The sequence below is a fragment of the Crocodylus siamensis genome, chromosome 2, assembly GCF_052110815.1.
Source record: "Crocodylus siamensis isolate JL-2025a chromosome 2, ASM5211081v1, whole genome shotgun sequence".
NCBI classification, from domain to species: domain Eukaryota; kingdom Metazoa; phylum Chordata; order Crocodylia; family Crocodylidae; genus Crocodylus; species Crocodylus siamensis.
Window position 1 is genome coordinate 170,288,941 of NC_143396.1, and position 12,087 is coordinate 170,301,027.

General features: G+C 46.8%; 1 protein-coding gene across 1 annotated transcript; it reads left to right on the top strand.

Annotated features, from left to right (window-relative positions):
- Positions 1–2,054: 2,054 nt before the first annotated feature.
- On the top strand, positions 2,055–10,385 carry LOC149871281 (pepsin A-like). Its single transcript, XM_090034902.1, has 9 exons — positions 2,055–2,110; positions 2,433–2,589; positions 3,308–3,425; positions 4,505–4,623; positions 6,203–6,402; positions 8,207–8,323; positions 8,825–8,969; positions 9,434–9,532; positions 10,236–10,385. The coding sequence occupies exons 1-9, from the start codon at positions 2,055–2,057 to the stop codon at positions 10,383–10,385; spliced, it is 1,161 nt and encodes a 386-aa protein (XP_089891028.1).
- Positions 10,386–12,087: the final 1,702 nt, after the last annotated feature.

The window sequence follows — 12,087 nt, forward strand, 5'->3', positions numbered from 1 at the left end:
GAACCTTGCCAGGTCAGGCCACTTCCCTTGGTTACAATGCTTTTCAAGGCTCTTTGTGTCAAGCCAGTAATTCTGACATGCAGATTCAAATTATTAGACTGATTGCTGGTTGGATAACATGGAGCCCCTGGCTGTAGTAGCAAAAGCGCAAGTTTTTATAATACCCTCTGACTGCTAGGGCCCTGCAGTCCAACCCCAAGATGCTCCTTGAGTTTCTCTCAGGTAGGGGGTTTTATCATTGTACCATTACTAATACCCACTACAAATTTCTTTACAGAGAATAACTTGACTAGTTATGTTCAGCTAACTTTGTAAAAAGAGGTTACATTTTGGAATGGCAGGGAGCTGCGGGTTTTCTCCTCCAAAGCTGTGACCTTGTCTTCCCTTTCAGTTGAAGGACTTGGAACAAGGAACGGAAAATACACTTTTTCCATCTCAAATCTAATAGCAAATGCCTGTGTCCATTTATTTTTGGTATCTAACTAAGGTGATTTTCAGGACAAGAGATATGACTCTGTGCTTGCTTTGCTCAGATAAGGAATAAAGAGTTTTTAATACACAGCATAACAAGTTCAGTGCCAGACCCCTTTATAATGGTTGTTTTTTACTTTATATAACATCATACTTAGCCTTGTAGAAAATCTCATCCTAGTGGGGTCAGGAATGTGATAGGGCCAAATGGAAAGTAAATGCTGTTGTCTAATCTCATGAGATTCTCCCTGTGATTTCAGACAGAATGGCTGCTCCTCAAACACAGGTCTGAACCTGGACTGCCCCAATCCATTGGATGATCTCCTGCCAGGACTTTGATTGCTTAAAGGTCAGGGTTTAGCATCAGGGCCTCCCCATACATTTATGGCATTGGAATATGAACCTATAATCTGTTCCAGGTCCATTTTGGGTCCATGCAGTATCTTTTATGGTGACCTTCTAGGCAACTGATGATGCCTCTCGAGTCTGGGGGGGTCCCCCAGCAGTGATGGGTTTCCAGGGTGTACACGGCCAATCTCAGGGGGTGCACATGCACCCATATGCACCCCCTACTAATTGCTAATGACTTCCCCTCTCTCCAAGGAGGGCTAGAAATCTCACTCAAAACCAAAACTTACGATCTGCTCTCAGATATATTGAGGGCAGTCTCATTTCACTCATCCACCATAACTCCCAAAACAAGTCCTCAAGCATCATCCTCCCTAACCCTCATCTAGAGTGGGAAGAGGAAGCCCACATATTAACTCCTGGAACTGCCAGGTGAGAGAGACTTCTTCATTTAATTGGGAAAATTATAGACACTGCACTTAAAAAAAACAGTTACTATGACTAAAGGATACCCTGCTTTCTATTCCCAGTCCTGTGCCTTCATATGTTTCCTGACTTGGATCCAGTGTAACACCAGGGAAAACCTATATAGTCCAGTTCCAATGCCCATCATGAAACCCATTCTTCAATCCACAGCTGCACTGAAATTAATATTGAAGTTGTGGAGGGTCCTTATCCAATTCTCCAATCCCACTGAGGTATCTCTCTACATATAAATGTCATTTTTGTTGTATGCATGTGAATCATCTTTTTATTCCTTGTCTGTGCAGTACCTTGTACCACAGGTGCTGGTACAAGAGTATGGCTCCTATGCTCTATGATAAAATATAATAAATAATATCTATATAATAAAATAATCAAAACAAATGACTGAGATCTAAACATTTCCATCTCCCGTTCCAAAACCTCTGTGCCTTCCATGTTGTTATTTAAAGCTAAGTAGAGGCTTTATTATATGAAACATACACAGAAAACATCCAGGAAGTTTACCTCCTCCTCACTGATTGCTGCCCCATTTTTCAGGCCCTGTGAAGCTGGAAATTGATAACTTTCATTATTTCTCCCAATGTTTCCCTTCCGGACTTTCTGATAGCAACTATGGGGAAGGTTTTCATTTCTTATCGGAGCTATTAATGAGATAAGAAAGGCTCTGCCATAATGGTATATAAGGAGCAGCATGCAGGTCAGTGTACTCACTTCTTGCTTTACCAGTGGGCTGGGCAGAAAGGCGCATCATGAAGTGGCTTCTGCTCCTGAGCTTGGTGGGACTGTCCCAATGCCTGGTGACAAAGTGAGTATTGGGGAAGCCTGACTGTGGGCTGCTGAGCTCAGCTCTCTGCCCAGCACTACAGGAATATAGGAGCTCATAAAACACCTTCTCTCTCCCTCTGATCTATTATCCATCCTTGAATGGGCAGTAGATGAGACATTGTCCTTTGGCCATGCAATGCACTCTAGGAAGGATGGGGTTGTGACCCAGACACTGAGGACTCTGATCCAAACTCCCCAGAGGCTCTTGGTATATCTTTGTACAAGTCACTGTCCCTCTGTCCTCTCTAGGTAAGTGGGATGTTAGGGACTGAGCAGTCTCTCTCTGTTCTCTTGTTCTTTAGGGTCCCCCTGAAGAAAGGGAAATCCATGAGGCAGAGTCTTAAGGAGCATGGCAAGCTGAAAGATTATTTGAAGGATCATCCACGCAATCTGGCCTTCAAGTATTTTCCCAACATCATCAATGAGGATGCCACTGAGTCCATGACAAACTACATGGATGTGAGTATGGCAGGGCTGTATGGCTGCACTATTTAGCCCCTCCTTCCAGCTATAGGCAGCATCTGGCAGACTAGGACAGTGCCCCATGTTGGCAGGGAAGTTGCTTTAATGAGTCTACTTCTCTTCTTGGAAGACAAATTCTGGTACATTCACCTTCACTCCCATCCATTCCTGTGAGCCGCTGAGCCTGCTGGTGCCCGGTTCCAAAATGTCCCGCTGCAACTGCTTAGCTCTCCCTCTGCTCTGTACAGCCTTCCCAGTCTTCTGACAACCCTTCATCTCTTCCTCTTCTCCTGAAATTACCGCAGCCCACTTCCTCAATAGAGTGCTTCCAACCAAGCCAGGGACAATCCCAGTCCTGCACCAAGACACTATGTGCCCCATGGTATTTAGAAAGGGAAGAAGTAAGGCACTCAGCATAGAATACCACAAGTTTGCTGGGTTTACCTACTCTCAGCATGCGCTCACGCAGGCGGACCCTGATGGGGATGAAGGTTCTCAGTGTTGGACTGTCAGCAACTACTAGAAATAGATCTGGACAATGCAGTGCCAGAGAAATGCCAGCTCAGACTTTGTCTATAGCAAGAGCTCTTTACCTCAGACCCCCAGACAGTGTAAATTAGGTGGGGAAGAAACTCCTGGTTATCCCTGTGGAGGCTATAACTCCTGGATGGCAATGTTTTCCTCCTGCTAACATATGATTCTCCTGCTTTTACAGATGGAGTATTATGGGACCATCTCTATTGGCACCCCACCCCAGCAGTTCACCGTCCTCTTTGACACTGGCTCCTCCAACCTGTGGGTGCCCTCTGTGTACTGCTCCAGCCCAGCCTGCAGTAAGTCACTTGCAAAGCCTCTTGCTTCAGACCACTGGAGAGCTGTCTCTCTCTACTGTTCTCCCACAGGCTTGCCATGTCAAAGACCAACTCAGCCCAAGATGGTCAGTGCTGGGACTTTTCCACACGCAAGCATGTTCCATATTACAGTATCCTATAGGGCATGGACTTTTCAGAAACAAGATAGAAGAGAGTTTCCTGTGGAGATCAGAAACAGGTGTCATCCTCAAGTAAAACTAGGCATCCTTTGAAGATGAGCTGCAGTTTTGTCCTGTCTGTCTAGAGATTGCCTCACTCCCAGGCTATGCACCTATGACTGATATCAGCTGGACCCTCCCCCCGCAAAAAAAAAAAAGATCTATCAGGATGAGTGAGATGGGGAGGGACCAATATGACATTCCCCATGGGCATTCCAGGCATGCTGGGAAGCCCACTTCTGTGAGCCAGCATGTGGGGAGTGCTGATGTATCCTGGGTCACAGCTGTCTGCTTTATGAAGGGTGTGAGATCCTGGGGGAGGCCTGCAGCTTGATCAGTTGATTTGGTAGTGATGGAGGGGGCCTGTGAAGCAGTTTAGACTTTGCCAACCCTTGTATAATGGTGAGGGTGCCTGGCAACTCATGCATGTGATGATCTCTCTGACACAGAATCACAGAATCATGAAAATTAGGGTTGGAAGGAACCTCGGGAGGTCATCTAGTCCAACCCCCTGCTCAAAGCAGGACCATCTGCAACCTACATGAAGCAGGTAACAAGGCCCCATTCAGTAACACTAGAAAACCTGCCTCATTCAGTGCCGAGGATGAAACTTCCTCCCAGAAGAGCAAGGAGTGAGAAGCCCAACCCAGATCAAAGAGCCCAGTAGAAAAGACTTCCTCCTTGTAGAATGTGCTGGCAGTACATTGTGTCCAGAGCAGCATTCAACAGAGACTGTGACCAGGAGCACAGGTTTTTATGCCCACCTTGGGTGGCAAAATATTAAACAACTTCATCACCCAGGTCTTCCAACAGTTAACACTGCCTTGTCCTTAGCTCCAGGAGGATCCAGTGTGTAATCATCCAATTCTTCTCTCCTTGCAGGCAAACACAACCAGTTCAACCCAGACGATTCTTCTACATACCAGGCCACCAACAAAAGCGTCTCCATCCAGTATGGCACTGGCAGCATGACTGGTTTCCTGGCCTATGACACTGTTGAGGTAAATGATAAGGAAGGCGTTAAGTACCTTAGCCAAGGATAGGGATTGGTGAGGAGCACCTGAGGTGTGGAACCGAAAGAATAGCAAAGAGAGATGGAAGGTAGGGACAGGATGAAGCCAGAGAATGAATGTTGGAGAAAGACAGCCAAGGATTATTGTGTTTTGCCTACTTTTGCCCACTTAGTTACCTTTTTCCTCATAAACACAGGGCATATTAGAAGCAGGGAGTTGTGGTGACTGGGCCAGGAAAGAAATCACAGGCATAGCAACTATCCCCCATCCCAAGAGTTGTGTGCCATGTTGGTTACAGTAAATTTAAAGATACAGGAAGATAGGCACACTTCCCTCCAGCTTTTGCAGCCCCCATGTTCTGCAAGTTCCCCAGAAAAATGTCAAGCCAGCCCATGAAACCATTAGTACTATGAAACCCCTTAGCATGTAAAACCCCTACTCCTTGTTTCTGGTGCCCTCTACTGCTGTGGACACCCATCACAGGCAGTATCCTAATAGACTGTGACACTTTCTTGATTCTGGAGCCTGAGCTATAGACTGGGCCAGGCCCCACGCTGCACGCCTGGAGTTTTCCCCAAGGGTGCCTCAAGCCACCTGGTTCCCACTAGGCCCTCATTCTTCCTTCTGAGGATTGACTCTTCATTTATATTTCCTGGTTTTAAGAAGTTTAAAGTCAAGATCCCTTCAGGGCTCTTGCAGATCCAGACTCATATGATGAAACCAAGAGAGCTGTTAATAGAGTTTCCCTTCTGATTCTGCCAGACACAGAGGATCAGTTGTCTCTCCCCTCTGTCTCTGCCACTCGCTGTCATGCTCTAGTGTCCTATTGCTTTCATTTCTACAGCACCAAACTCCTTTCTCCTCCCCTGCCACCCATTCCCAGGAATACTGTTCTTTGCAACATGTCCTTGTCATTGTTTTGAAGCCCCTGCTAACTATCCTTCCTCTGCTCCCTGTCCTCTCCCAACCTGCAACACTATATAGCCTCCTGGTTCTTATCTGAAACAGCTTCAGCCATCTACAACATTTGCTGTATGCAGATACAGTATCCTACAATCACACTAGGGCATGTATGTTTACCACATTTCAGTCGAGTGCTAACTTCTTCCTCCAGTATGGCTTTTGGTATTCTGCCTCCAGCACAAAAGAGGCAATGAGTCCCACACACCAACTGAGATAAACTCTACTGACAGGGAACACTTGAGGAAGGATTAGAAAGGGGTGCAGAATCTTTTGAAGCTGCATTCTCACAGAGCTGTGTCTTGGGGTCTCTTGCTCAGAAGGACCCAAAATTTGGATCACAGCCTATGGAGCACCACCCAAAGCAAATTAAAGAGAATCCAAGTAAGTGCATGAATATTAGAGCACTTAAGATACCCACACAACAGAAAGGTCTTCTCTGCCTTAACAAGAAACAGTAAATACTCATTTTGTGGAGAGCAGAATGGAGGAAATAGTGGCTTCTGAGATAAGGCAGAGAACTCCCCAGCTTGCAAGGCCCCATAAGGAGTGGACAGCTCTTCCCAGGAGGTGGCTTGTGTCTTATCCTCCCCATCTCTCCCACAAGGTTGGAAGTATTCAAGTGGTCAACCAGATCTTTGGTTTGAGCGAGTCTGAGCCCGGCACCTTCCTTGAATATGCATCCTTCGATGGGATCCTGGGTCTGGCCTTCCCCAGCATTTCTTCCTCTGGAGCCACCCCTGTCTTTGACAACATGATGAGCCAAGACCTGGTGTCCCAGGACCTCTTCTCTGTCTACCTGAGCTCGTAAGTCAGGGCTAGAGATAGCTCCTCTGCCAGAAGTGAGAGTTACAATTGTGTAGATCCTGTCATAAAAAGGGAGTCAGAGGTTTTCTTCAGAAAATACACAATGCAATCAGCTCTGAGGTGGAACGTGTCAGTTCTCTGGCAGGGGCAAAGCACACTGTTGGCAGCAGAAGTTAATACCTACAATGAAAAAGTAATAATATTTACAATGAAAAGCAAAGATGGGAGTTTCCTTAAGGAAGAACCTAGTTTTAGACCTCACCAGTTTTGTTTCATGGCAAATTTAGACTTTCCAGCAAAAATTCCAAACCAAAACATTTTCATTTGAAAATGCTGTCATTCTGCTGCATAGTAATTGTAGTTTGGACACCTTGTGCGTTCATTCTTGTGTATCCGTTGCTCCCCCTTGTTGGGTTATATCTTCCAAAGTGTGACATTATTTCCCCTCATGGGAAAATAAGGAAATAGCATAGTGGGAGACTGTAGTTAAGGTGCAGAATGGGAAGTAGTCAGCCCCACCTACTGAAAAGGGTTGGGGAAAAAAAACCCTAATATACAACTCTAATGAGCCATCATTGTGGCATATCTGAATCAAAACACCTTAGTTTGATGACAAAATAGTTTTCCATTGTTTATTATTTGGGGCTGATGAGGGAATGCCCTATGAAAGATGGACATTTTTCTTTTAGTAATACTGTTTATGTTAAAACCCTGTGTTATCTCAGAAGAACAATGTATATGGAAAGTGCTTCTCTAGCTCTAGCAGTTCCCCAGAATGGAATTTGGTCAATATACTGGTCATTCCCCCATGCCTGTGGAAGGTCTATGCACTAGCTAATTCAGAGCATCATGGTCTATTTCTTTTATGTGGCCACAGTAAAGAAAAGCCTCATAGGCCTGCCTGATGCCATGCTAAGTCACTGATGTACTGACTCTGAGAGGCAGAAGTACTCTCATATCAAACCTAGCATCTCTGCAATGGTTAACACCAGACTTAACCAGCTGCTCAGGATTAACTTTGAGGGAGATCACATACTACATCACCAGCACCACAAGCTGCAAATGTTGGGTTTTACCTGCATGTCTTCCATTCAATTAGTGGTGGGGCCCAACCATTTTTTTCTTGAGATCTGAAAAGATCTCACTTTAGGGCAACATTAATGCTCCTACTAAGAGCAAAGCTGCAGAATCTTGACTCAAGGGTCTTGTCTGTCTGCTCAGAGGCAGATTGATACCTATATCTGGGGTCAGGAAGAAATTTTACCCCCTGCCCAGATTTGTAAAAACTGTGGGGGTTATTGTCCTGCTCTATAGTGAGGTTGTGGCCCTCTGCCTGGGACGTCTTGAGTGCAGAATGATAACATTTTATAGAAACAAGACTTTAGCTGCCACAATTTCCCCCCTTCAACCGTGGCAGGTTAAGGTGTTATGTCTGTGTTGTGCAAAGGTTGGCAGTCATCTTATATAGAGTTTAATTAGGGATTGTATAGAATGGTTTGAATACAGATGATCCTGCCTCGGGCAGGGGAGTGGACTAGGTGACCTCTTGCAGTCTCTACTAGCTCTACTTCTCTATGACTCAAAGCAAGAATGTATCCTCAACTGCAGCACCCCTGTCCCCTACCATCATGCCCTGTCTCCACATGAGATGATGATGTGCTTACCTCCACTGTCAAATGCCCTGTTCTGACTTTGTTGCAGCACTCCACTGCCCTGGTTCTTCTTTAACAGGCCAGGCATTTGCCATTGTCTCTGTAACCAGACTCTCTCTTAACTGCACGACTCTCCCCTACCCTTTCTCTAGTAATGACCAGGAAGGGAGCTTCGTCATGTTTGGAGGCATCGACCAATCTTACTACTCTGGGAGCCTGAACTGGATTCCTCTATCTGCTGAAACCTATTGGCAAATCACTGTGGACAGGTAACTCCCACCACTTGGTCCTTCCCACTCACCGAGTCCCCTGGGGTTCTTGCAAACAACAAGCAAATAGGCATGAGTTGCTTCCGGGAGACAGAGGGAGCTCCATGTATGGAGCTCAGACAAAAGAAGGGACAGGAAAAGCATAGCAGCAAAGGTCTCTGGGCAGAGGGCTGTCCAGCTAGAAGGGTAGGCCAGTGACCCAAACCTCTTTCACACAAGGAGCCCACTCTGATTTGCCCAAATTTCCATAGCAATAGGCAGAGTCCAGGCTAGTTGCAGAATCCACCTACACCTGCTTGCGACCCTTTTCAGTCTCAGAATGTGGAAGGACAAGGAGCAAGAGCCAAAAGCAAAGCAAGAAGTCTAGGATGAGAAAGCAAGAGAAAGTTCTTGGCAGACAGAGCCAAGAGTCAGCTCCCTCTGACTGGACTCATTAAAGGCTGAGGGGGTATGAGATCAGAAGTCTTGTGGGGGGTGTTCACCTGACTTCTTTTCTTGCAGCATCACCATGGGCGGCCAAACCATCGCTTGTACCTCTGGTTGCCAGGCTGTTATTGACACTGGCACCTCTCTGCTGGCTGGGCCCTCTAGTGCCATTTCTAACATCCAGAGCGACATCGGTGTCACCCAGGACTCCGATGGCCAGGTTAGTGCAGTGGGGAGGGGTAGATATAGACAGAGGGCTCTGCTGTGCACAGATGTAACTGAGCCCCCTGGATCTATGGGAATTTGCTTCCCTGTGCACCTGCCCACAGGATGCTATCCCTTCATCACTTACTCTGACATTTTCAGCATCCTGTGTGAGTCACCCATGTGAGCACAGGACAAGCTTTTTCCTCTCTGGTGAAAGCCAGGTCATGGTCCATGGCTCACAAGTCTCCTCTCTCTGAACTGATCAAGCCAGTCCATTAGCTCTGGCCACAGGGGGTTTTAGATACTCTGGTACCAGAATCACTCCTTAGAAGTGATTTGATCTGGTCATTATCCATGATCCTTCTATCTCACCCACACCCTATTTCTAGCCTTGTACCTCCTCCCTTGGCCTGATGGCACTCACAGGGGATTTTAGTGACTGGTTCTTTTCTCTGTTCATTGTCTTCCTCCCTGCAGTACATCATTAGTTGCAGTGCCATTGACAGCCTGCCCAGCATCGTCTTCACCATCAATGGCATTGACTTCCCTGTGCCTGCCAGTGCCTACATTATTGAGGTGAGTTTCCTATGCAGAAAGCCACCTTGGGATTTCCTCATGAGGGCTTGTGCTTCAGATGGTTGTGCTGAGCACACAGATACCTGCCCCCTGGAAATATAGATTGCAGGGCTTCAGGAGCAGCACTGAGATGCAGTTCAGGGTCTGCCCTAAGTGCCAGGGATGCACTGAGCCTTTCCTACAGGGGGGTTGTAAGGATAAAGGGTCAGGAGCAAGAGAGCCCAGAATGAAGATGATGTCAAAGTAGCTGACAGAGGCAGCCCTTAGAGCTTCTTTTCTCATGATATCACCAAGGTGAAGGGCTTGGTGGGATGTTATAGGTGTGAAACAAACAACTACCCCAGCTGGAAAACTAGATTAAGCATTGTCACCCCCTTGTGCTCCACAAGTGTGTATTGGGAAAGGCTGGAGATGCCTTCTTCCATAATAAAAGCATTTTCCCCACTGTAAGGGAAGAATGGAGCTATTGTAACAGCTCCCAGGAACACTATCTGGTTGGGTGAGGAAATGCTGTACCCACCAGCACCATTTTCTTCAGCCTCCAGCCCCACCTTAGACATCCCTCATTCATGCCATTGCCCAATCCCAATGGATGTCTTATGAGATAGCAAAAGTGCCAACACATCCAGTTCATCTGGAGTGCTAAATCAGGGGGTTGATGGATCTCAAGCTCGATAGTCACCTTGCATTTTTTCTGATGCAGTCACAAGGCAGTTGCACAAGTGGCTTTGAAGGTATTGACGTTCCCACCAATTCCGGAGAGCTCTGGATCCTTGGTGATGTCTTCATCCGCCTGTACTACGCTGTCTTTGACAGAGCTAACAACCAGATAGGCCTGGCTGCCATGGCGTGAGCACGCAATTCTTTCCTTTGGAAAAGTGCCAGAGTATTGACCCTGGACAGTTTCCACTTTTCCGGAGCCTCAACACAGTTTATCAGTCAGGTGATCCCACACCTCATTGCTAGTTCAATGTCCACAAGCTTTTCTACACCCCTGACTCACCCTTTCCTCCTGTAACAATAACAGCAACAGAATAAAGCAGTATAAAATCATTGGCATGTCTCTTTGGTCTCTAACAGATTGCATATAGTCCCTGCACTCCATTGATGAAGTATGGTATACACGTCCTTGTCTTCCAATGTAAGGATTACTTCTTAATTGATCCTCCTCTGTTATTTCAGCCCAGGCTCCATGCATGCACAGTTCTGTCTATGCCCCTCAGTCCCAACTTGTAGCGTTACCTTTTTTATTCCTGTCTTGCTGCACCCTAGTGGCCTCTGCCAGTGCCGCTCAGTCATATTCTGTGGGTGGAGTTAGTTCCTGACACAACACAATCCAACAAGCACAGGACAGTTGTAGATTTGCCATATGGCCCTACACTACAGAAGACCCCATTCATCGTGAACAGGACATGCGCAGTGAGTCTTGCCAGTTGCATCTGGTTTGAGCTACATAGTTTCCCAGCTCACCAGCCTAGGGCCCATTGGATGCTCCCTGGCTCCAGTGATCTACATATTCTCACATGTCCTCATCCAAGTGTCTAGACCTCAAGGGGCTGGAAGGTACTCTGAGGCTAGGAAAGGATACATTCTTTATTGCCCCTCCTAGTGCACTGGTGGGCACGAGCTGGATCAGGGGGTTGGCATGGGAGGTGGGTCCAGTGCAGTTTGAGCTGATGCTACTAGGGACTGCTAGAGCTGGGAAATAAATTTGGGACTTAATTTTCATATCACTTTACAGACTAATTACCACACCCCATCAGGCATGGAGTGCAGGGTGGCCAAGGTCTCCCATGACCGGTCCCTGCTGCATTGAGAAAAGCCCAATACTAATGGTCTTAAAGCATCCAAAACTCAGTGGAATCCTTCATCTGATGAGGCTTTCTGTGCCTGGAAGAGTAATTATCCATTTATGTGGAAGGAGGGGTCTTTACACTCCTGGTCCTGGGCTATGACACTAGACTGAGTCTCAAGACACCTTGGTTCAGGCCTTGACTCTATTACAAACTCTTCTGGTGGCCTTGAGCATCTCACTGCACCTGCTTGTGTCTCTAGCCTGCCTGTGCATTCATGGAATAGTGACAGATAATAACTCTTATCCTCCACACTTCTTCCTGTTTTGATCAAGGGCTCTTAGCAGCAAGGTGATCTCTTCTGGCACAAGGGATATAGTGGGAACACTGGGTACATCCATAGCACAAATAACTCACAGGGTGAGCCTACATGAGATACTTTACTGCACAGTAAGCGTTGATGTCTTCACGTGCACAGTCTTACTGCATGGTAAATGTTGCTATTTGTGAGAAAATTTGCTACCTGCAAATCCACATAGCAAATTTACTCCTAAATTTACTCATAATTCAGACAACAGCTCCTGGCCCTGGAGTGGGAGCACGTGGCAGCCCTGCAGAAGCAGGGTGCACTCATAGCCAGAGAAGTAGAAGCTATGAAAGAGGACCATCAGGTGCTGGACACTGTCCTGGCCTTGGCACTCACCTTTGTGCTTTGCAGGGCTCACTGCCTAGCACAGCCTGCCTCCTGGCAGCCTCCTGCTG